This window comes from Catharus ustulatus, chromosome 9, assembly GCF_009819885.2.
Source record: "Catharus ustulatus isolate bCatUst1 chromosome 9, bCatUst1.pri.v2, whole genome shotgun sequence".
NCBI lineage: Eukaryota > Metazoa > Chordata > Aves > Passeriformes > Turdidae > Catharus > Catharus ustulatus.
This window is the reverse complement of record NC_046229.1, coordinates 7,895,082-7,920,722: the sequence shown is the minus strand read 5'-3', so window position 1 is coordinate 7,920,722 and position 25,641 is coordinate 7,895,082. Positions and strand designations below refer to the sequence as shown.

The 25,641-nt window shown below is 39.0% G+C and overlaps 1 protein-coding gene across 1 annotated transcript in view; it reads right to left on the bottom strand.

Annotated features, from left to right (window-relative positions):
• Nucleotides 1–1,625: 1,625 nt before the first annotated feature.
• Nucleotides 1,626–25,641, bottom strand: part of LOC116999979 (BEN domain-containing protein 5-like) — a 555,607-nt gene continuing 531,591 nt past the window's right edge. Inside the window, 6 exon segments of the mRNA XM_033067182.2 lie at nucleotides 1,626–1,824; nucleotides 5,616–5,678; nucleotides 5,681–5,828; nucleotides 10,266–10,414; nucleotides 16,522–16,897; nucleotides 18,542–18,675. Coding sequence (XP_032923073.1) covers nucleotides 1,664–1,824; nucleotides 5,616–5,678; nucleotides 5,681–5,828; nucleotides 10,266–10,414; nucleotides 16,522–16,897; nucleotides 18,542–18,675 — 1,031 coding nt within the window. The 3' untranslated portion in view covers nucleotides 1,626–1,663.

Below are 25,641 nucleotides of genomic sequence, written 5' to 3'. Positions count from 1 at the left end.
GAAAGTAGGGTGTTCCTGTCTGGCAGCACAGCATCAGGTTGGTGCAAGGCAACCATGAAAGTGGACTTTAGAAAGCAGAAAGCAAACACTTAGGAGTTAAGACATAATTTACATATAGGAGATGTACAGGGAGAAACAACACAGCGTTTGTCTCATTTCTTCCAAGAGAGGAATGGCAGCTATAGCACACCTCCTCTCCCCTCCTCTTTTTCTTCCACCCAACCAGCCCTTTAAAAAAATTATGGGATCATTTAGGTTGGAAAATACCTTTAAGATCATCAAGTCCAGGCATTCACCCAGCACTGCCAATCCCACCAGTGAACCACTGAACCCAGGGGCCACATCTACACCTTTTATCATTTCAATACTTCATGGTGAGTCCACTCCAGCAGCCTGTCCCTTTCCAAGTTATCTACATTTACAGGACACTGAAAAAGGCTTCATGTGCACTGGTGCTACAGGAAGGTGGTAAGAAACTGCAAGTTTTTCAAAACTACAGGAAACAGAATTGCAATGGGAGAAAAGAAACAAATCCTGACACTCAGGAACAGGCACCTAGAAAGGCAGATAATCACATCTGTGAGCACAAAATAAATGGAAAATGAATCAAGATCACTAATATAACAAACCCTGAAAATTCATCAATCCACACCTCATGGTATCTCTAAATCCTTCATGAAAAGACTTCAGGTTATTTTGTTTCACTTACAAACAATAACATATATTTCAGATGACAAAACATTTTTAAAAACTTTGCATCGCAAGTTTAACTTCAATGTAGAAAATTATTTTTATTTGCAATTAAAATTTGTGCTAAAAGTGTCCATTATTAAATTATGGACCCAAACAAAATTGTACTAAATTTTCTACTGTACATACTCTTGCCATAGTGTGGCAATTTTTTAATTGTTTGAAAGTACAAATACACTAAAAAGGTAATATTTCAAGAACAGTAAGTATGGACACACTGAGGAACTTTGTACCACAATCAGAAATCTGAAGTGTCTTGGTCCCTGAAAAAGAACTGCTTTTAGATTATTAATTAAAATGAATTATCATGATTTTACAACTTACAGCTTTTGGTTCTTTGTTGTTTATGGATGATTTTTTTTTTTAACTGTGATGGTAATAGTGATCTACCTACAAGATAATTGAAAAAGAAACGTTTCTTTGTGTATTTTTGATCAAATATATTGTTAGAGATCAAAACAAAGATTTATAAAAACAAACGATTGAAATTTCATTTCAGAAAAACACTTTGTAAAATACAATAAAACCCTTTTAAATAGCAAAGTGAATTTTGGACAGTTTCTTCCTTCTAAGCAGATGTTTTACTGCAGCTGAGCTCCACCAACTCCAGTAAAACTCAACGTAGGGCGAACGGGTCAGTGTCCGCAGAACCACAACCTATGTACAACCGCAGGTAACAAACTGCAACTTGCTGGAGAAATCTTGGAAACTTCAGCATTCATTCTGAGTGAGCTTACAATATATCTTACATTAGTTAAAAGCAGTTTACACCATGACAGAACCGCTCAAAAAACGAATCAGTTATAGGAGAGAGCAACGCTTCAAGTCAGCTTCTTCCATCAGCAAAAATGCCACACAAATCAAAAAACCAACACTTAAGTAAAACACTAAGACTTTATTAAAAATCCAAAATTTATTGCAAATTGTACTTTGCAATTTCCCTCCTTTCTTCATTTTTACATGATTTATTGATATCCATGATTTTTTCACAGATGTACTTGTTGACTTTGGAGAGTCTCTGTGCAATTTCAGTTTCATCCACAGTTTCTTGTGCTATTCTATCATACAAACATTCTGGGGAGAAAAAAAAAAGGAAAGAGTCATTAGGATATTTTTAGAAAACAATATAGCCCTGAGTTGGGCTAGCCACTCAAGAGACAGCAGTGAGTAAGCACTGTGTATATTTGTTGCAAGCTTTCCTTGATTCACTGTTTATCTTGTTAAAGTCAAATTTGTCACCAGGCTTGAATCAGTGGCATGACCAACTTCCAGTTATGCTGTGACTACATTAACAGGCTTTCCATACAGAAACAAGGCTAAACCCAACCTTTTACAGTATCAGCCTTGCCTGCCTGACTCCTGCATTTGTCTGAATCTCCACAGCAGATTTAGTCTCTTTCCAGGTAAAGTCCCACCAGAGCTGCATCCACAGTGAGTCACTCCCACTTCACCCCTTCAGGAGGGTATGGAAATGACAATGCTTAGGAAGAGAAACAGTAACCAGCAGGAGAACACTTTAACTCATTCATTTCATTTTTTATATCTCTTCCACATACATTAATGTCCATATTTTTATCAACTGCCCTGTCCCTGGGCTTATTTCACTTTTACTGGTGGATTATTCAGGACAAGCACCATTTCCTTGCAGGTTTGAACAATACACTTTGTGAAATACACATTATCTGGAATACAAAAAGCAAGTGATACAAATTACTGCAAAAGCAATGTGGGCAGTGAAAGCTGAGATACTTTTTCTTCCCAGATGTGGAAGTTTGGTGCCAGAATCCTGCAGAAGTTACTGAAATCTGAAGTGGTGCAACACACATAACTCTTTAGTGACGGGCAGGTTTTTTTGGTTTTCATAAACAGATCAATGTATTTTATCGTGTAGGCTTCCCAGGCTGGTTAAACAAACTCTGTTCTGCTTTGCCTAGTGATCTATTCCATTAGCTGTTTATTGCTTCATATACAGAAAGCCATAGAGATTATTGCTTAATTAACGTGGTTTACAACATTTCTAATGCACCATATTAAAAAGTTATGAAAATTAAGTACTATGCATGCTTTGTAGTTCATTTGGAAACCTCTGAGAAGTTTTATAAAAGGTTATTTTGCATTAACAAGGTTTATAACAGTGCACATCCATCATACTTTTTATCATTTCTTTATTACATACTACACAGTGGGGATTTTTAAGAAGCTATAGAGATATCAGACACATTAAGAGCTAATGTTGTCGTTCAAAAATCTATTTTAAATAAGTTAGTCTGTGTCCACAGAATGATGAGAACATCTAAAGCAATGTGAATTTTATGTTGTAAGACGTACTGAATATAAAATAAATGAAATTAACCAGCATGCAGCCTGATAGCTGAAATGCTGATCATCTGTAAACTATGATTGGAAATACGGCACCTAAGGAAAGGCACATCACTGAGAGCCTGAAAAAGGCAGTGTGTGTTTGCAGCTGGCCCTACAACAGTGTCAGGAACACTCCCAGGCAGATACACCCAGTAAGGTGAACTCCCAGTGAAAGACAGGCTGTGTTGTTCCTTTAGCCACAAAGTCAAGCAATGAATCACTTGACAGAACTCATTCAAAAGCTGTAATTTAAAAAGTTGCTGTGAAACAAACAGATCCTTGATCACAGTTTTTTCCTCTCCATCTCTTCCATTTCTTTGAGGGGGTGTAGAAATAGCAGTTTAGTACTTACATAAGGACATTGGCTTAAGGTTTTTAAAGACTAATTTGGGGGTTCTGCTCCCTTGTCTTACAGGAGCACACAAACACCCCTTTGGACTGCTGAACACCAAAGATTCAAGCAGACCTCAAAGGCTAACCAGGGCCTTCACTACTTTTTGTGATACCTGATCCAAATCACTGCCTATGCAAACTCCCTCACATTTCACCTATTTGTCCCCTTGCTGGTTGTTTTTTGTCTTGTTTTGCTTTCTTCTCCATAGTGGGGCAAGACCAGCTAACACTGACGCAAAGGACACAACAACATGGAAAATCATGGTTATGAGCTACCCAGTCCCACTGATACAGGCAGCCTGACACCTGCAACACTGGCCATGCAGTTTAACTGGATCAAGAGGAGATTGTACAGGTTGGAGTCTAACAAAAGGGGAATCAGAGACAAGGTGAAAGGAACACTAAAAAGAGGAACATGGAAAACCAGGGCATGTAACAGTAGAATTCAAATGAGGGTTGAGGATTGAAGCAGAAGTATGACAGAAAACACAGAAAAACGAGGAAATAGGGAAGAGCTGAATTGCTGGTGAGTGTAAAGGTATGGAAGAGAAGAAAGGGAAGGGCCCCATGTGCCTCTCATCATGCACCTGCTGGAGCAGACTCCCAAACTCACTGTAGTCAAAACAAGGGGAGTTAGGAGAAAGCTGTCATTTAAATGGCTCGAGCAACACAGAGTGGCCCTGACAGAAGTAGAAGAGGAAATTCTCACAGAAACAACCTTGCCAGCAGCGTTGAGGAGCAAAAGCCTCCAGCAGGGAAACTGGAAACCACATTGCAATGGGCCAATGGAAAATAACCCCTTTTGCTGCATGCCTGTAAATACACACCAGGGCAACCAATTCTGCTTCCCATCTGGAGCTGACAAGGGGAGCCACTGCCACAGAGTGGATTCCTTACGTGGCCAGTACTTCACTGCTCAGCTACATGTGTAAGGATTGTACCTAAAGATCCCAGACAGAACTAGAAAATCAGCATGGAACAGCTTCCACTTCCACATATAATCTTGAAGCACATTAATGAAAAAAACAAACATGTCTTCTACTGCTTTCTTACAAAGAAAGATGACAGTACTGAGGTAGGTTTCCAACTTTTACCCACACAACACAGACACAGACACACGCACACACTCAGAGAGGAATTGTATTTCTTACTCCAAAACATGGTACTTTCATGGCTGATTACAACACCTCTTAATGAGTTCACAGTTAAGAGCACATAGCAACTAAGAACAGGAAATGCAAACTAATGAAGCTCTACCAAATGGGGAGGTTTCTTTCAGCCCTACTGCAATTTAGTATGGACACAAAACCTAAAAATCCAATTTCAGTGTGTATTCCATGAGGAACCAACTCAATTCTGACTTAAAAAGCCTGAAATACCAAGAGAGACAGAAATGATGCAACACAGGCATGATGATACAAAGGGACTGAAATTCACCATTCAGTTTAAATAAAGGAGAAGGCCTCCTCTCTCTCAAAGTACTACACACATGGACTCAGGCTTGCAGCTACTGAAAGTGTCATTGCAATTTTCCCTACCAGATGAGGTCAGCGATTTACACTTCCTGTCCAAATTCCAATTCAAGTGCAACAATTAATTTTTACTATTTCCATTTTCTTCACTTAAAAGGGTAACACTATTCTTTCTTGCCTTTGAAGGTACGTGTATTTTTATAGTCACAGCTATAATGGTTTCTGTGCCTCATGCCAGAGCTGGTTATGTTCTGGATGAAAGAACGTGGTAAAGCTACTCTCAATCTTGTTTAAAGGAATATATGCACTTTAAAAAATCAGCACGTTATAAATGAATTCTAGAACAACATGTTGTTCTCCAGGCTCAGAGTCCTGCCCTGCAAGTGGTCTAAAGAGATGATCTTTTCAAACCTTACTGAAGTCAGTGTACAACTCTTCAGGTGTGGAGGCCTGCACTGTGCACAGCTATTGCAAAGTGTTTTACTGTTCCTGGGTACGTATGCACTTCACAATGCAATAGCAATCTGAATTACAGTTTTTAATCAGTTAATTTTAAATGAGCTGAAAAGAAGCATCTTTCAACTCAGTGATTAATGGTTAAACTCCAAAGCAGGAAGCAAAAGTTTTCAAATAACCTACCTCTGACAATGCTTAATTTGTGAGGTGAGAGAGGTGGCTTGGGAACGGCATCTTTCTTTTTTTGGTTGCAACTCCTGTGACACTTCTGTTCTTGAGAACATCTGTTCCCCAAATCATAACCGCTAGATTTTTTGTATACTTTGAATCTCCTTGTGTTACTTGCAGCTGGTGCCATTTCTCCTCATCTACCCAAATTCCACTGCCAAGATGGACCTAGAAGGTAGTAATAATAACAACTTATCTATGGTATGTAGCACACAACAGTATCCAAGTGCTGTAGGAACATTAATATTAGGAACTAAAATAACAGTAATTAGGGCTGAACAAATCCATTTTGCCTAACTCTGAAACTTTTCCAGCTTTGTGGGTCAGGGAGTTCAAGTCAACCTCAATATATAATATAGTTCCTTTAAATAATCTCTACTTTTCCACCCCCACATAACCTCTCTCCTGAAAGACTGGTCAGGAACAGAGATCGAAGAAGGAAACAGTGAACACATCCAGTATTACAAAATTATGCACAGCATATAAACCAAGCAGTTGCACCAGCCTAATTCAGAAGGAAGATGAAACACTTCCCTTCAGCTAAAACAGACTTTACCCAAAGCATATTCCAGAGGCAGCAGAGAGGGAATTACTTCCTAAGTTGCAGTCTGTTGTTTTCTGTACCTGTTGGCAAGACCCAGCCTGATTGTTTGAAGTAACTGGAAGGGGAGAAAGGATTTTGAAAGCTCCAGTTTCAATATAAGCCAGGAGAGTTTGGAAGCTTAGTAAAACTTCCAGCTTGAACACAAAGTGTGTCTATCATGTACCATCAATGGAAATGCACCACATGAATCCTGTTTTGTGGTTAGGCAATGACCCATCACAGCAACATCATAAACTTTCCATTATCCAAACAATGGGAAGTCAACGTATTTTACTGAAGTAGTAAAGGAGGATAATACAGGTACTGGGAAATGCAGTGTGAAGCCACTGGAGAGTCTCTAAAAGGAAGATGCTCAAGTCTGGTTTTGCTTATTAGTCTTGCTCAGCACTGGCTGTGCTTGGTTGTCTCCCACAGGGTACCCTGTCTCTAGCCCAAGATTCCCAGTGCTCCACTCTTAAGGCAAATGCTGGACAAGAATCCGAGCACCATCCTTAGGCTGCCACTACATGTTGGAGCTGATAGCCCTGACACTCAGGACACCTTCACACAACAGCATGGAGGTAACTCCATGAGTAACAGCACAAGTCTGACACAGGTGCAACCAGGACGCACACGCTGGCCCTGTGCGGAACCACAAACAGTTTGTACCCTGGATGTCCATGCTCCAGCTCCTGGAGTGGAGTGCAGACTCCTGAGCTACCTCTGCACACAGCAAGCTTTGTTCACATGGTGATGGACTTCACTCACCAGGACACACACTTGCTCTCAGCATAACAAGCCAAGGTGTGACCTACACCTCCCAGCTGCTGATCAGAGCTCACTGCACTTACCTTCAGACAACCTAGGCAAGTGCAACATACCAAACAATTGGACTGCTACATATCCAAAATATAGCTTCAATTAGATCTGGTCCAATTAGGGTTCTTTCTGTAATATTAACACTTAAAAAAACTTTTGACCTTCTTATGACTAAAAAAAAATCCCCAAAAAAATCTGTCAACAAAATCCCACAGCAAAACTGCATCAGAAGACTGTTTGCCATAACTGCTCTGCCCTTAGTTCTCTGTGGTTTTACTCATTTCATCTGGCTTTACATGCCTGCTACCCATACAAATCTGAGCAATATCACACAAGTCCCATTAAATGCAATGAAAATTGGACAAAGCTACTGTAACATTTTATATACTCAACATTTTACTGCCTGTATTCAACTGAGTACCATTTTTCCTTTAAATAGAAACCTGCTTTAACTATTAATGAGGACTATAACCCCAAGAAATTTTTTATTACAACAGCATCCTTCAAAAGCAACTAGATATTTAAAAACTTAAATAGAGTAATATGATTGGTTTGGCTACAAGCTATGCTATATATAAAAAAATCCTCTACCCTCCTTAAAGCATAAAACCATGCAGCAAGCTGCCTCTCCTGCAGAATCTTCTACATTAAAGGGATTCTAAGAAGCTTTTCGTAAGTCTGCATGGACAGAAATTAAACTAGTAATAACCACAACACAAACACACCCTTTTTTTCTTTTTCTCTGTTGTTGAGCCTCTTCATAAATGATTTTTAAAAAGGCACACTCTTTTGGTGCTGTCTACATATTCTGCAAGGTAACTTCAATGAGGAGTGAGCAGTCTGTGCTCAGAAAACAATCTCAGTACATTTTTAATTCAGTTATTTCTTATTAGATCTTGGAAAAGTTCTCCGGTAAAATGTCTGAAAGTTACCTAGAAAATAACTAAGTTTAGAAATGTTGTGACATAGCAAATTTTGGGTGTCTGTATTACATTAGTTGTAGAGACTGTTGTATTTGATCAAAAATTCAATTCCTCTCTGCCAAAATTAGGGTTTGCCTTTGCCAAAGATTATTTAGTCTCTTAAGCTACTACATTATTCATTAGCTTGAAGTTACTCAAAAGAAAAGAACAAGCTACAGGAAGTATTTTTAATATTTATGCTTCAGACAGATCATCTCTTCTTTTAACATGATTCATTTATTAAAAAAGCAATTGCTGGTATGAAACACCTATGGCAACAGCAACTATGTGACAGACAGCCACAGCCACAGCAATCTTACGTGTCCCTTTTTCTATTTGTAGCACTGTTATGGTGAGGAATTCCATGTGCCCTGTCTCAGTTTACCTCTCTACAACAGGCCCGGTACTGTTTCCTATCAATGGCAGAGCTCTGGGAAGCTCACTGAACTCCACACTCAGAACACATTCCCTTCTTGCTGCAAGAGCTGCCCCACGAGCCAGACTCTTGTCTTGATGAAGTCAACGGGAAATTTACTCCCAATTTCAGCAACTGCAGGATCAACCTTCAAGCACAATGCAACAGAGACAGCAGCGAATTCAAAGCAAAGCTCACCAGCGTGGCTGTGCTAACATCTGCAATAGATCTAAAACGTGTCTCAGAAGATGAACTCTTTTTTTTTTCTTTCTTCTTCTTTTTTTTTTAAATGAATTCCATAGGCTCTTTTTCAGTGACTCGGTTTTCCCTCTGGAGGGAAGAGATTTATCTGCTTTGAAAGAATCCTACTAAGATCAAATCTGGTGCCACAAAGGGTAAGATTTGTAAAAAAAGTATTTCAACTACACTAGTGGTGCATATCAATAAAGGAATACTGAAATAAAGCCATAAATAAGGAAAACTGAAGAAAACTACCCTCCAACTCTCCAAATACATTACAGTTCCCATTTTACAGCTGGCTGTAGACCCGGTAAATAGGCAAACCAAGAACCAAAACTACAAAAGGAAAATTAAAGAGATACTAATATCTGTAAAGACAGAAAACATCAGCAAAAGAAGTGCCAAGAAGCTGACAGATGAAAAAAGGGTGCAGGAAAAGCTGTATACAAATACTAAAGGATGTGCCCTATCCCACAGACCTTAAGTGGAAGAGAAGGAGGTAAAGAAAACTCGCACAGTAATACATCCTAAGTACTCATTGCACAAATTTACCCAAAATAATCAAGCAAATTACATATTTAAACATATTAGGCAAGAAAAGTTATCTGAACCAAATACCTGTCAAACTGTCAAGATTCTACTATTTTTCATGTACATTCTGTCCTCAATGATACGCTGAATTCATCTTCAAGAGGGACACACATTGTGCAGTCAATCTTTTAGCACAAATCTGAAAATGCAGTTTCATGCCATATTCCATCAGTAATTCCACTGCAAGGCAAAGCTGGAATGATGTTTCCTCCCTAAGGGTTCTCAGATTAGAGTACCAAATTCATCTATATACACACCAAGAAACAGGATCTGCACAGGCAGTTCTGAAGGAATTACAGTTTTGTTTAAGAAACATCATGTTTATTTAATGAAAATGAAAACAGCTGCAAAAGCAGGCCTAGGTAGATGAGCAGTCAATGTGTTACATACACTGAAACCTGAGAAACTCTCAGTCAGGTAATGACAAACTAGAGCTAGATGGTATTTCAGCAACTTCACAAAGTCTCTGGAAAGCAGCACTACATCAGCTCAATTCAGTGGCAATGCTCCTACCAGCATCAAGGGACCCCATTTTCCTTCCAGGGTTCATGCACTCCAACCCAAACATGAGGGCTTCTCTGCAATATGACTACATCACATTATAAACATTAAAAAAACTTTTAGGAAGAAGTAGTTTTGGTTAAGGAGACTCATGTAGCTTTACAATGTGGGTTACTGACTTTGGTCAATATTTGGTGTATCTATGGATGTCACCAACTGAAGACTATGTCAATTTGCCTGTGCATGCATATTTCATAACTATTTTCCTCATGCTGCACAGCATTCAATGATCTCACCACTGAGGATACTTTTCTATGCTCTCCATACCTGTGTAACTTCACAATTCTCCTCAGTGTAACAGCACACCTTCATGAAAACTGGGGAAGCTTGTACAAGCTGCTACCATGCAAAACCCCCACAATCATGAAAATTCCACAAGAACATCACCAGATGGACATTTAAAAATCACTCATGCTATATTTAATATAAAATACCTTTCCATTCTCGAGAATATACTTGTCCATTACTGGAACAGGGGCAGGGAAGTACGTTGATGTATTTGCTTCCTCACTGAAGGTCTTCTGTACCTCAGGTTCAGGCTCAATTGATTCAGGTTTTACTTTTTCAACCTCAATGGCAGGTCCTAGACAGTTAAGAAAAGAGAGCTGTCTGCTATCCCAGAGAACACGAAATCAATCCCTTCATCACCCATGATTAGCATAAAATAACATATTAGTCATGTTCATTTTAAAGTTAGAAGTAATCTAAACCAAAATGTTACTTCTGAACATCAGTAATGAAAAGCAGGATAAGTATTCCTGCTTTATAAACATTAAAATGTTTAATTTTAATTTAAGTGCTTAATTTTATTCCTAAAGCATAAGGACAATTACAGATATGGGTAAGATTTCTTCAATGCACACTAAGGAAATTATGTTGAAATGACACTGAAATTATAAACCAAGAGCAACAATAGTAATTCTTCAAATAAGAATTGCTATATAGTTGCATAGGAACCTGCATAATTTACTGTGATAATTACATAAATTATCCACACAGAATTACAAATTTTATAGAAATCTAAAATCTCTTTAGATATGACAGAGGTGTATAAAAATAGTGAGGATCTGCAGAAATGCTATGAAGGAAACAGGCTCCTTATGCTGAAGTATCATGCACAGAAAGAATATCAAAGGTTAGAAAAACCCCACATAAATTAGAATTTTGATTGTCCAATCCATCCAACACTGATTTTTATTTTTAATGTAATCAACAAAAATTATGCACAAATTAAAACAACGGAATACTACTAAGCATATGCTTGGGACTTAAAAGGGGGATAATAATTTTATCAGTCATCAACTTTTCTTTTCCAGATCCAAGTTATAAAATGTTCCTAAAAGGACAGAAGAACAAACTAAAAATAATTTGTGAACTGGATTTCATGACTCCATTCATTGCTGGGGTTGCACCAGAAGTCTAGGCTATGTCCCGAAGCCTGTCAGTGTCCCCTGATGTGAGGCTCTAGGATCCCAGGAAGCTCCAGCAGGCACTGAAGTTCCATGCAGGGCTGGTGGCTCCACAGCACAGCAAGGCTCCCAGCTTAGAGTGGACACCATGGAAATACCCCACATCCAGAACTCTAAGGATAAACTTGCCCACTTGTTGGTGCTAGATTGTACCAGGCTGGTGCTGAGAGCACTGCACCACTCTGCAGCCCAACCCTGACATCTTCAGCCAGCGACAACTCAATCCTCAGGTCACCCTCCAGCTCCCTGCTCAGTGCTTGTGCACAGGGACCCAGCCCTGAACTGATCCAACAATTCAAGTCACGCTGGCACCACAACTCAGGTCTTAGTCACACATCTTAAATAGTTCCTGTGCCTGGAACAAGCACAGCATTCATCCCTCCTACTTTGTGCAGTTTCATTTAGGGATTATTATACAGAGATAGCAGTGCTTCCTCCGTTGTCAGCATTTGACATTTATCCTATAGCTTATTCTACACCTACATAGCCAGCTAAATGTTCTCAGCTGGCTGCCACTTCACGCTCACCAATGACTAAAAGTTGTCTTGGCAACTCAGACGATCCTACACTGCAGTGCCACCAACAAGAGGGTCTTGAGAGCCAGCCCCAGTGCAAGCATGGCACAGAAAGAGAAATGACAGAACATCCCATCTGCATTGTCATTTCACAGTGATCTTAGCAAGCACCTCTAGTACCATGAATATACAATGGCGCAGCCAAGACAAACTGAGCTTCCTAAACTTGAGATTGTAAAGCTGATTCAGACTGGGGGAAAACCCAGGCTGGTTAAAGCACCCAAAGCCTGCCCACAGCAAGGGCACAACTGAACCAGCAGATGCAGCGATGGAATTGCCAGTGTGACCTTAAGAAGTCATTTCTGAAGCTGTTAATTTAAGAAAACATTCTTTAGCAAAGGGCTATTTTCTCATACTTCGAAAGTCACTTCGAGGAAGACACCTAAGTATAACCACCTTCTTGCTAGCAGGAAACATTTCCTTCCCTTTAATCACTTTTACTAGTCCCTACTTAGAAGTCTTTTACTGTTTTTAGTCATATATTGACACAGCTGGAATTTGGTTTCTGGAGCTTCCCCAAGGAAACAGCTGATTAAAGTCCACAACAACCACAGCTTCCACAGGTCAGAATAGCTCTGCTCCAATTCGTGCTTTACTACCTGCTTAGAAGTCACCAAAAGAAAGCCTTTAAAATCTCTTTTTTACATCCTGACTTTTGATTCCCAAACAGAAACCTGCCTCTACCCAGGCAGTCTCCACAACTAAACTCTGCATTTTCAACCCTGCATGCTGTGAATTGCACATGCAACCTGCACTCCTGCCTGCCTGCCAATAGAGCAGAGTGCACCATTCACCACACTCCAAGTTCCCTCTCTCTGCATCTTATTTTAAAGATGATGAATGGGACATATAAAAATATATACCTCTATTTAAAGACTTAACAATGACAGCACTTAGTAATAAGGATCAGGGAAAAAAAAAAAAAAAAAAGACGATTTCCAGAATGCAAGAAGGAAACATGTTTTATTGCAAAATCTTTCTCCTTCTGACTGCAGTTTTTTATAATATCCAAGAGGCCAGCAAATTCAAATCAGGATTAAGAGGTACCATTACCATCCCTTTTCCTCAAAAATGCATCTTAGGCTACATGCTACTCCTAAAATTAGCAAGAAAGTAAAAATAAATTGACTGATAAAGTGGTCAGCATAAATTTGTAAGCAGTAAGTTTTAGCACATGATCTACCAGAATTTGAAACAAAACAACACAAGTCTGAAAAGTGGTGATACTTTCTGTACTTGATAGAAACCTTGGGCCTTTCTTTTTTTTTAAATGTCAAAACGCCAAACAAATCTAGAAAAGCTGAAAAACAGTAATTCCTGACACGTGGTAAAACACAAATCCCACTTCATTCTCTCTACTCTGGTGTCAATCCCAAGACACTGTAAACTGGATCACTAAAATTAAACTGGGATTAAAAATAAAACCTTGGGGGTCTGTGTGCACGTGCTGATGAATCAATGATTCTGAATGAATGTGAATATATGTCCTGACTTTGGAGCAACACTAATTCTCAGCAATATAACGTGAAAATGAAGAAACTATCAATGAGCTAAAAACACCCAAACATTATCCCTGTACAATTTCAGTACTTCTGACCATATTTCCAGCCACAGGAAACTGCTCAGACCTTCCCCAGGAGACAGCTGGTTTCTTAAGAAGTAATTGAAATTCCTCTTTTGCAGTCCAAGGGCTATTTAAAGTCCCTACAGGGGAGAGTCAGTTATTTAATTCTTTAAATTATCTTACTCTCTATTGATAGAAAGAAGGCCAATTAGATGTGTTTTCAGGTGCAACAAAACAAACTGCAAAGGCCTGTAGTTGCAGGACTTCCAGTTCCCCAAGTGGGCAAGGCAGGAGGCTGCACACATTATTCCAGGAGCTCAAGAGGGACACCATAACCTTTTCCACAACAGTCATCACATTTTTCCACTGCTCTGGTCCCTAGAGCCCTTGTGAAATGCCTGCCTCCTCTGCTAAGGGATGTGCTGGGAAATAATGTCCAAAAATCATAAAGATGATATCAAGCGTTTTTCCATGGATCAGTACTGATTTCACTGCTGTTATTTGCCTCCAAGGTTCTTTGGTGACAAAGAGCAATTTGGTGTCACCATGAGGAAGATGAACCTCCTCACTCCTGCCACTAAAGTGGCTCCAGTTTAGCAGCAGAGCTGTAGGCCTAAGTCTCAAGTACGATGCATTGACTTCCAGCTCCTCACTGAATTCAACAGGTTGATGGGGAATTAGGAGACTGACTACTTGACTTCACATTAGCTCAAGAGGCTGCTCTATATTTGATCTGCAAGTTTAAAATGGCAACAGGCACGCATTTCCCACAGCTGCAATTCATCAGCACAAACCAGCTGTCATCTCATGCAAAGAAATCACAAGTCTCTAAGGTGAAACAGAAATGCAATTAGTTTGCATTAAGTCCAGCCTGCTAGAAGTGCAGTGTAACATAAATTACATGTAATTTGAAACTCTAGGTTTAAGAGAGCACTGCAACTGCAGATGAATTCAGGATGTAATTTATTTTCAGAACAATTTTCAGAGATTATTCACATACCCAAACATACCTCATTTATAAGATGGAAAATTAGGGAAGACTAAAAAGTCTTTACGTATCTATTCTTGATTAAAAGTAGTACTTTTTCATACTGTCATCAGACTCTCTAATTTAAAACATGCTGAAGATGTCTCCCTTGCTAATTATTCATAAGTTTTGTATTGATCTTTCTAGAACATGGTTGTTTCTCTGCTGTGAATGAGGCTAAAAGGAAAAACAACAGAGTAAGCAACAGTTAATACACTGAGTCTTAAGAAAAACAAACCCTGTGAAGGACAAAGCCAGCACAGCCAAATTCTACCTTTACCATCCAGTGCTCCTTACAAGCAATAATAACAAGGGGTTTTTTTTGGAAATGTCGCATAGCTGATATTTTTCCAGGTGTGTGATTAATATTAAAGAACTTGTCTTGACTGTAATTGGGATTTGTTTTCAGTTGTCAGACTGATACATACAATAGAAATTCATGCCCAATATTTAGAAAAGATTCGGTATTTTTTTCCAGGGTTTCTTTTCCTCTTTCTTCCTTTTTTTTTGTGTTTCCCTTTTTCTCTAAGGTTTCTTTATTTGGCTGAAGCAAAAAAATTCATCTTCTTTTTCTTAAAGTGAAAGAAAAGAGACAGAATTCAGTAGCTGTCTTCATTTCACTACTGGTCTCACCACTCCAACTGCTGTCAAGTCTACCAACTAAATTGGTACTTTACACTGTTCAGCCCCATTGCCTACCAACATCTGGCTCGTGCTCCATTCCCATAAATTCCAGCTAACTACTTGCAGATGAAGAAACATCTTTCCATCCAAGGAAAATTTTAGAAAGCTCAGTGGAATCTCCTGCCAACCACATCGTGTTCTTCAGGCTGTGGCAACCTTGTCTATTTAGTTTTATTTAGAAAGTTAACTAGAATGTTTATGGTAAGTAACAACATTTTAATTATGCACAGTGTAACAATGATGAGCATTCACAATCAGACACCCAGTTTAGGTCGTGGGACACTCCAAGAACCTGGCTCCAAGGATGTGGGCACACCTGAACACATGCTACAGCACAGGCACATGCTCTCCCAGGTCCAGCTCTGTACGTGAGGGTAACTCAGACCCACATGCAAATTGCATGCACTTGTTCCAGTCCAGGAGAAGAGCAAATTTCCAACTGACATGCAAAAATTAAGTTTTCAGATACACAAAGGCAGACGTAAGAATGGCATGCTAAGTTTGGATGCATAGATTTCAACCAAGTTTCAGTCACCGAGCAAATCTTCAACACAGCAGTACCACATTCTAATCACAAATAAATGTAATTAGTCAAGTTTTTGAAGGTATTCCAAGGGTACCATCTTCAATGAAAAGGATGAACTTTTTATTTTGTCTTTTTTCCCATTTATTCCAACAAAATGCTTAAATAATTGTTATAAACCCAAACAAAGGAGCAATTGACCCACGATATTTAAAACTGAAATCCAAATTACAAAAGCCTGCATTTTGCAACAAGTGTTGATAAGCGGGACACTAACATAAAGTTTTTTAATTATGCTTTAACAATCCATTGTTTTTCAAATAGCATGGCTGTTTAAAGCCACTGCTAAAACTTCAGGAATATATCACATTCTAATCTACTAATGGGAAGAGGGGTCAGAAAATGGAAAGAAACATAGTTACAGAACAATAAACAAAATCCCTAACTGCAAAGGATAAATTCGTTTTAGCCCAACTATTCATTCCAGTGCCTTTTCTTTACTTTTTTTTTTTTTTTTTTTACACTGGAACATATTGGTATATTTTGCAGATGATACTTTATTAACTTTTTTAGCATATATTGGAAGGTCAGAGACTCTTTATAATACAGCTGCTTAAAATGGAACTCTGATTCAGCCATACCAGCACAAAGACCTCTAGTTTTAAAAGCAAACCCCAGACGTACATAGCATACAAATTCGACACATATTGTACAGCCACAGCAGAAAACCCTTTTAACATTCAATGTCCAGTTTAACAACCACCGCTATTCTTCAAATACATTGCCATTACTACTGGTCACACCTGCAAAATTCATTCAAACTAGTCCCACTTAAGTCCGGCACTTACCACTACCTAGTCTTAGCAGCAGTACATCCTGGAGCCTCCTGTTCAAGTCTCTGAGCTCTTTCATTTCTGACACGAGTGCCCCATACTCCTTTAGCTTCTTTGCCTGTTGCACGAGCTGTCTCCGCGTTCTCTCCAGCTCCTGTTGAATGTGTCTCATTTCCTCCTGTTGCTGCTGGTAACTCCTCAGCAATTCCTCATAGAGAATCCGAGGAACTACAGCATCGTCCATATTGTTCATGCCCTCTGTAGCCTCCATAAAAGCCTCCTCAGGGCTGGAAGTATTACTGAGACTCATCCCGTTCTGTTTTTCAAGGCGAGCAACAACTGCTTCAATGCTTTTGTGTGTACCTTCACTTTGTTTCCTCCCATCTTGTCTCTGCACGTTACAACAAAAAACAAATAAATTAGGAGAGCAGTAAGACATAATAAAATCAAAATTCTACAGTCTTGGGAATTGTTAATATTCTTGTTTTTGAAAAAAAAAAGACAAAGCCAGTCTGCAAAAATATTTTGCCTATCAGGCTCTTATGAACAAAATGTACAGCATAACCAACATGCAGTTGTAACTCAGCTAAATGCATGTACAATCTTCTGAGGCAGTTAAAGGCCTTCCTGCATTTGTACAATGCTTACAAAGGCAGTCTATATAGGTCACTTGATTCCATATCATTAATTTCTTTTTTCAAAAGTGGATCTAGATGTCTTTTTCTTTAAAGTTTACCCTTAACATTCAGAGTTTCTGACAGCAATTGATTTTCTGATAAGCAAAAGAAAGAACTAACTGTGTGCTCCACTTGTCACCTGTGACGACATCAGAGGTGAAAGCAGCATGGCACAAAGCTGTTCTGTGAACTGAGGGCTTGTCCTTCCCACACTGGGAGACAAAACCTTCTCTGACTATCCCTACAGCACGTTCACCCAACTGCCTGGTGCAGGTGACTGAGTTAACACTATCAGCAAACACTGAAAGGGATTTGAAAACACTGAGGCTGGAGACAGAATATATCATCCAGCCTCATCTTCCTTATCAACTGATTCCTTCTATATTAGTACTGCATTGCAGAGGCTTCAGGTCCTGAGAACTCTCAGTGGAATTTTACCTTCAGTCATCTGCACAAACCCTACAAATTAAATCACACCAATTTCTTGGGGCCTGGATAGCGGGATTAATATGTGACAGTACAGGTAAAGTCACTAAGTTTTACTGGCCAAATAGGAAAAGGCATTTGAATTTCCAAGCAGTTACAAGGAAAGTAAATGCAGCTCATAGATTAGGGGTGAGAAGATGACACTATCAAATTCCTGTACCACAATATCCATGAGTAACGTGGCAGAAAACAAAATTATTTGATGCTACACCTGCTGCATTCATGTTCTAAAAAAACCTTAACAATTAAAAAAAAAGCTGGCCCACCACAAGGAAATGTACTAATATCACTCCTGCAGCTGCAAAATACATAAAGCCATAGAGCAATATCTCATTCTGAAGGTTGGCAGACTTTTAAAGAAATAATCTGATATCAAAAAATAAATACATTTCCATAGTGGGTTTCTGGCATTTGAACCTAAAAAGGCAACTGGGAGTTATAATGGAGTGATCCAGTCCTGTCAATTCTTCTTCTCAGTCACTGCTGTAGCTGGGCAGGCTCAGAGCACCCCTCCCAATTCCAAACAAGCAATGAGAAAACGTCACAAGTGCCACCAAGAACAGCTGGTACAGCCAGGTACTGGTGACTTTTAAGGCATTCTGGGCCTAAGTGGAAGAGCATTGTTGCACCAGTCTCAGACGGCAGTTGCACTGTGCAGACAGTGTACATGGGAAAACATCTTAAATCAGGTTCTGAAAACCCATACCCCACCCCCACACACAATGTGACCCAATTTCACCAAACACACTGTTTTAAGGGGATCAAAAGCAAGACTGGAATTCTTAAGCTAGGACGATTGTATATGCCCCAAGCACTTACAAAAAAGATTAAAAAAGGAAAGGAGGTAAAAAAAACCAGAAAGACTTCAGTACCTTACTGTGTCTAAGCTCCACATCTTCTTCCCCATAATCTGTAACCTCCCCAGCTTCTTCTATGTGATTGAGAGAGAGTTTGGGGATTTTAATTTTCTTCTGCATCACACTGTTCTCAAGGTCAGTTTTGTCCTCTAAAATGTACATTAAAAATAAGGTTTTGTTACATTAATCAGTGTTCTCACTTTCAAATACTACATGACTTAGGCAAGACCAGTTAAAAAACCCAACCTCCCATGCTCCAATCCCCTCATAATACCATGATCAAATTAGTCCACGGTGTAAATCCACTGATACCCACTGGCAATTCTAGAGTTTCAACTGGGGATCAGGCTGGCCCAACAACATGAATAAATACTGAAAAATGCCAAGCTAAATTCAAGCCATCAAAAGTGCTGATGAGTGGCTTGTATACTATCACCAAAGAGTTGGAAAGGCCTTAAATAAAACTTCCTGTAATGCTTTAAATAATGTTTATCAATGGTATTTTCACATTCATAACCCTTTGTTGCACTTCAAACTCTGCTTAGGGTTCAAGTGAAAATAAACTTGATAATTCATCCCATACTCTAACCATCATCTGCCAGCAGCACAGATCTATTTGCACACATGGCAGATTCTGCTGTTCTGCAAAGTGCAGGGCTGGAAAAGGGAATGCTGCTGGAGAGCTTCAAAGTGCATTACACAAAAGTTGCATAAGAACCAAACCTGCAACAAAATTACTACACAACCCCTATTTCATTAATTAATGGTATTCATTGTTTTCCTTTAGACACTACTGGCAAAGCCAATAAATATCTGTATGAATCACTGCATCTCAACACAAATTTGAAATAAAATATTCTCAAGTCTGTAACATTTTGACATACCTCAAAATTAGTTATTTAAAAATATTAATCTGAAAATACATTCAAAATATTTTAATATTCCTTAAAAAGTAGAGAGGGGACAGTGAACCAAGAGCACAGTCTCCCAAAATGTGCCTGTGATAGGTAAAATTCCTGCAGAACAGACAAGGTCTGAGAAGATTTACTTGCTCCTGATAGTGTCAAGGAGAATTGCATTTAAACTATCAAGAATTGCCTTCACAGACTGAGAGCTTATGAACAGGAAAACATTTTGAGTCTTCTTATCCACCTGCAAATTTATTCTGCAAAGTGTCCCATGAATATTTTTGAAAGTGCCAAGGAGGATGGCCCCTGTGAGCGCTTAGTTGCATTGACTTTTGCTTTCTCAAATTAGCATCTCTCCACAGGACCTCAAAATGGTTCGTGTTGACAGTGTAGGAAAGGGAAACAAAGGTAAATCACTGTTTAATGAGGAGCAAGGCATTCATTAGAAATGAATTACACAGATGAATGCAATTCATTTTGTTACAGATAGAAATGGATCTCTTGTAGGCAAATGGTGATATTACAGCCCAAGGCTATGTAAAAAGAATAGGCAAAGAACATGCAGAATGCGACATTAGACAACCTGAAATGAAACACAGATGGTAGCAATAAATACTAAGACAGATGCAAAAAGAAACAGATAAACAACAAAAAACAGCTAGGCTTATTTTAGATCATTCTCCATTCCCCAGAGCACTGTGGATGCTTATCCCAGTAAAACAAAAAGGCAATCCAACTGTTTCAGTTTTGAAAAATAAACTCCTATGTTTTCATTTATCTGGAAAATGTAGGTTCATCAGAAAAGTGAGATAAGCCAATTCTAATGCCAGAGAGATGAGAAGAAAATAAGGGAGCCCTTCCCAAAAAAACCAAATATTACAAACTTCCAGACTGAAGGATAGACTGACGGGTATTGGTACGTTCTTGGAATTTAAGAATAAATGAATCCACATTGAAAAGGGCAAAAAAAGAAAACCACCAACTTTTTCTGTGGTCATGTATTTTGGGGCATTAGACAGACTGAGGAATCCTTTGCTCAAATATGTTCTCTTAATTCCTTGGAGGAAGAGTAGACATGGATACTGCAGAGCCTGCTTCTCCAAACCATCTTCCATCAGCCACGCAGATGATCTCCTTCTCCATCTAAAGAATTGAGACCAGCTTCTGACCTCTGAAATAACCCTGGCCTCACAACCAGATGGACACAATCCATTACTTGACATAGTTAACAAATTTGTCTGCTGACAACTCATTGAGGGCACCCCAAGCCAGAGCCCCAAACCAACTGGATGGGGACATGAGCCATCCTCCCCATGGCAGGGAAAAGCAACCCTTGAGCCAATCAAGGACAGGGGTCACAGAGGAGTAGGTGCCTGTGACCACTACAGAAGTCAGCAAATACTTTCCAGTGAATAAAACAACACGAAAACAAAAACAATTTGGGAGAACAGAAATATTTATCTTTGATTTTGGCTTTTTAAGTCAATTTATAAAGGTTAATAACACATTCTGTGCACTTAACAATGAGAATAGAAGAAAATACTTAGTTTGGGGTCAAAGAAAACAAATGCAAATAATCTGAATTCTTCATCCTCTTCACTCTCCACTCAATTTCGGTTTGCCTATGAAATTTCTATTTACAAAACTTCAGTGGTTTTGAAGTTTGTTTATACATCTCTTTACAAATGCTTATTTTGTACATTGCTGGCATGTAACTATCAACAGAGTTCTCTTTCCGTTCACTTGACTTTTTGGTTTTACTGCTTATCTCTACATGAACCAGTAAGATGAAGAAAGGAACTGTTTTCTCCACACACAAAATTTGAAGAAACAATGAGTTACAGAAGTTAAAGCTCAGGAACTTTCAATGGAGTCAGTAAGCAAATAAATCTTCCTCTGCCTTCCAACAACAATACATATAATATTTTTGTACATATGCTCTGGTCTTTGAAAGCTTTTTTATACCTAACACAATCCATCCAGTGTGTTGAATATGAAAAGGCCTTTTGTTCTTTTTCTTTTTTTAAGTGCATTTCTAACCTCTGTTGTCTTCTGCATTAGCTGCAGATAGAGCCAGAAAAATCTCAGTCTGAATTTGAGATTAATGCTAGAGTTCTGGCTCTTGTTCTGTAAATATTAATGGAATTTGGGAAGGGGTGGGAGGGAAAGAGTGGAGACTGGGGGAAGGGTAGGAGAAACATGAACATGCATTTACAGCAGTTCTCCTTAGGATTCTCTGTCTGCTGTTGTGGCAGCAAACAAAAGACAGGTACAAAAGAAGAATTCAGCAAAAATCAAAATCACATCTGTGATTTTGAGCTAGAAGAAAACCAGGATAGGAACCAAATATATGAACAAGTAGCAATTCAGTGCCTGAGGCTATAGAAGAGAGAGAAGGGCAGCCTAAAAGCACTGTAGCTCAGAGCTTCATTTTGTAACAAACCAAATCACTTGTCTGGACTTTATTCCCAGTCATTTAAACCTTGCTAGAAGTTAAAAATTACACCTTCCCCTAGGTGACTATGATCAGCTTGTAATAAAGTTGTGTCTATTGTTTTCCCTAGATATGCAATGAGTGGTTCAGTGATATCAATTATTGAGAACCAGCACTTAACATACTTAATTAGGCACTCGTAGCAAAACATGCAGGGTGGAATGCACAATGCAAGAATGGACTCCCTCTGTTCTTTAGGAAGGGACATTCTGAAAGACACATGTAAATTAGGAAAAATTGCTTTTGTTCACGGAGAACTTGGCATTCTGTGATTTAAGATAAAGAGTAAAGCATGCTGGAATAATTGTACTCCAAGAAAAGGTCAGACTTGGAGAGATGTTGGCAGTCAATTCCTCACAGTACTGAGGTGCAGGGCTCAAGAGCCAGGGCACATGACAGCATCTCTTTCCATCCACGCTTCTCCCAAAGCTGAACGGGCAGTCAGAAAAGAGTGAACTGCTGAGGAATTTCAGAGTGCTTGGGAACACATCTGGCCTCAGCAGTGCTCAAAGAAAGAAAAGCTTAAACAGCAACCCTGCATTAGAAAATCTCTACCAACTAGCAAAGGATGAACTGTTCCTGGAATGCTTTCTTCAATGAGGCCCTCATTTCAGGGTCAGGATGGGTGGACCCAGGCCAAAAGGTAACAGCTTCAAGTCTAGAGGGGAAGGCAAATGAGGCAGAGGAAGCAACTTTAACAGGGCAGGGAGTTGGTTAAATGCAAGGAGAAATATGTTAGTGCTTTAAAACTGAAAACCTTATTGTGGGAAGTAAAATAAAACTATGAAAATCTCAAAGTCTCCTGAAAGCGCCCCTTACTTTCTAATTTAGAAATAAGGACTGAACAAACGAATCCCTTCAAAGAAGAGTTCAAATGCTGATTTTTTTTCCATCTTTGGAATGAAAGCTGGAAAAATAAAGGAAGAGAGCTCTGCACTCCAAATGGATGAGGGAAGGCAGGTCTGGTATCAGTCCAAAGAAGGGGCTTGGCAATGCTATAAATCTTACAGTAATAAAATGAAAGAACCTTGAACAGAATTCGTCCTTCCCCTAAGCCTTCAAAAAAATTCCACTCCTTGTGAAAAATGATACGCTGACAGATGAAAAAACTTACCATCAGCCTTCCCATTTCCAGGCATGTACCCAGCACATATGGACAACACCTGCACAAGATTCCCCAGACTGCTGCACTCAACTGTTTGCTACTGATTCAGCCAGGTCACTTCTACAAAAGTAAGATCACCTGCCTGGGCAGGCTGTGCACTGCTTACAGACCAGCAAAAGATCCCATAACTAAAGGTGTATGTGGTGCTTTAAAGCAAACACACCAAGCAAAACAGGCCATGGATTCCTAAGTGCCACTTACACACAAATAAACAATATTCAGTACTGCTGTGTCTGAGAAGAAAAACAGCATGATAATAATAATAATTTTTAAAAAGCCACCTAGCTTATTTGAAGCTGGGGAAAAAAAGAACTATAAATTACTTTCTTAGCTAATTTAATGCAAACATTAAAAGAGGACTTGCAGAGGAAGAAGAGATTTTAGAAAATGTAATAATCCTGCAGGGCCAGAAAATATTCAGGATACAAAGCAAAAAGAAATGTGCCACATATAAAACAAGTCTGAGCTAGGAGTGCACTGAGATTACGACCACTACCAAAGAAGAGACTGAGAATGACAGTAACAAACACAGGCCAACAGACAGCAGCAGAAATGCAGAAGTTATTTCAAGAGGACAGGTGCCTCCAAAATCAATGCAGCTGAAAAAGGGAGGAGTGTGCAAAAGCAGGGTCAACCAGGTGCTAGTACAGTCAATTCAGGATTTGGGTAGTAAAATTTACTATATTGTTTTGCTTTTTTTTTTTTATTTTTGCAGACTAGAGGAGAACTTTATTGGAAGGACAGTGAAAAAGATTTCAGAAACAAACACTTCAGAAGTACATGTAGTTGGACAGCAAGGTAGAGCTGAGTGTAAGTAACAAAGTGGATGAGGAGTATGTAAGAGAGCAAGATTTGGAGTTGGAAATGACAAATAAGATTATTCTTCCTCTTGACTCTAAATTCAAGACAAATGGACAAAGATTTTAAGAAAATATGTTGGGACATCCTAAGCATAAGCTGAAAAAGATTTCTGCTAAGGGTGTCAGAAAGGGAAGCTGAGAAAAAAAATGTAAGTGAGAAAAGTTAGCAATAAAAAGGCAGAGCTGAGAGATGCCATCATCTGGACTTGTATCACTCCCAAAATTTTAAGAACTAAGTAGTTCTGCAGCACTTCCCCAGGAAGAGAAAATGACAGCAACACACAAATGAGTGACTGGAAGGTTGTCTTTAGAGCACAAAGAAGAGTGAGCAAAGAAGTCAGGGAAGAACAACACATCAAGCAGTGCTGTGACAGGCAGGGCTGATAAGCACAGGAAGGTGAAGACACGAACTTGAGGAACTGGCCCAAAAGGCTGCTAAATCTTGTGAAGTGAATTTCAATAAAGTCTAAAGAATAGGAAACAGGGTGAAAATAATTCTTAATCAAACTGGGGAAAGGCAAGATAGAAAGGTCTTAAACCACTTCTTGACAGGTTTAGAGATGATGGGTAAGAAGGATGATGTGCCAAAAGCCTGAACCAGGACTGCTCACTGATGATGGAGAGAAAGCCACACCTGCTTGGTACAAAGGCACTAAAGAAGGGAGAGAAGGATAAAGGAGCCAAAATCCTACAGCAGAGCACAGATTATATAAACCTCTTAAGTCCCCTCTGAAGTCCAACATCAAGACTGGCTCTTGCTCATTAATATTTAATACAACAACACAAGTAAATGCACAGAGCATGGACCTGCTGCTGCTCTCACAAAACCCAAAACAAACTAAAACTAAAAAAACCCTACCATGCCAGCTACTGAAGCAAATAATGTTGAGGTCCCAATGCAATTTTTCTTCCAGCGGACCAACTGAGATAACCAGTCTAATTTCAGCAGGAGTGAGTTACTGATAAGGCCACCTATTTGTAGTCAAATTTCTAATGCACATGAAGACACTCAAGCATTTTGTAACACTCTCCTTTTGCATGTGCTCACTTATCAGCAGATTGTTGAGATCTACAGATCTGCAAGAAAAACTTCCATGCATTTTCTTCCTTAATTTCCATTATTAATATGAAATCTATTTTTCAGTTCAGAAGTGAATACAAAGTCTCATCAAAAATAATTAACCAAGGCTCAAACGAATACAACTAAAAATAGTCATTATTCTTTGTAAGCAAAACTCTCCCTTTCATTTAACTTTTACTGGTACTAGAACTTGGCTGCAGCACAAACACATGGAGCTGGACAATCAAGTTAAGAAAAGACTTTGCTGAGAAACAGGAAATCATGCTCTCTACAAGACTGAGGATGGTTTTAATCCCGGATCCAATATTTACTTAAAATACTGACCTTGAATAATTCAAACTTTTCATCTTACTGTTCCCATCTAGCCCACTGAAGTGTTGTACAGATTTGTTAATATTTGTACAATACTCTGCACATGTCAAACACAAAGGATTACAGCTATTATGGAACAACTCTCTTAATCCTTTCTGAAACAAATACACTGATACAGCACTACCATTAAATTTAAAAGAAACCCTGAAAACAAGCAGGATGTGAAAATGCCATCCTTTAAATCCTTCCTCTGCACCTAACATGAAACTCAACTATGGGCTTTACTTTTCAAAAA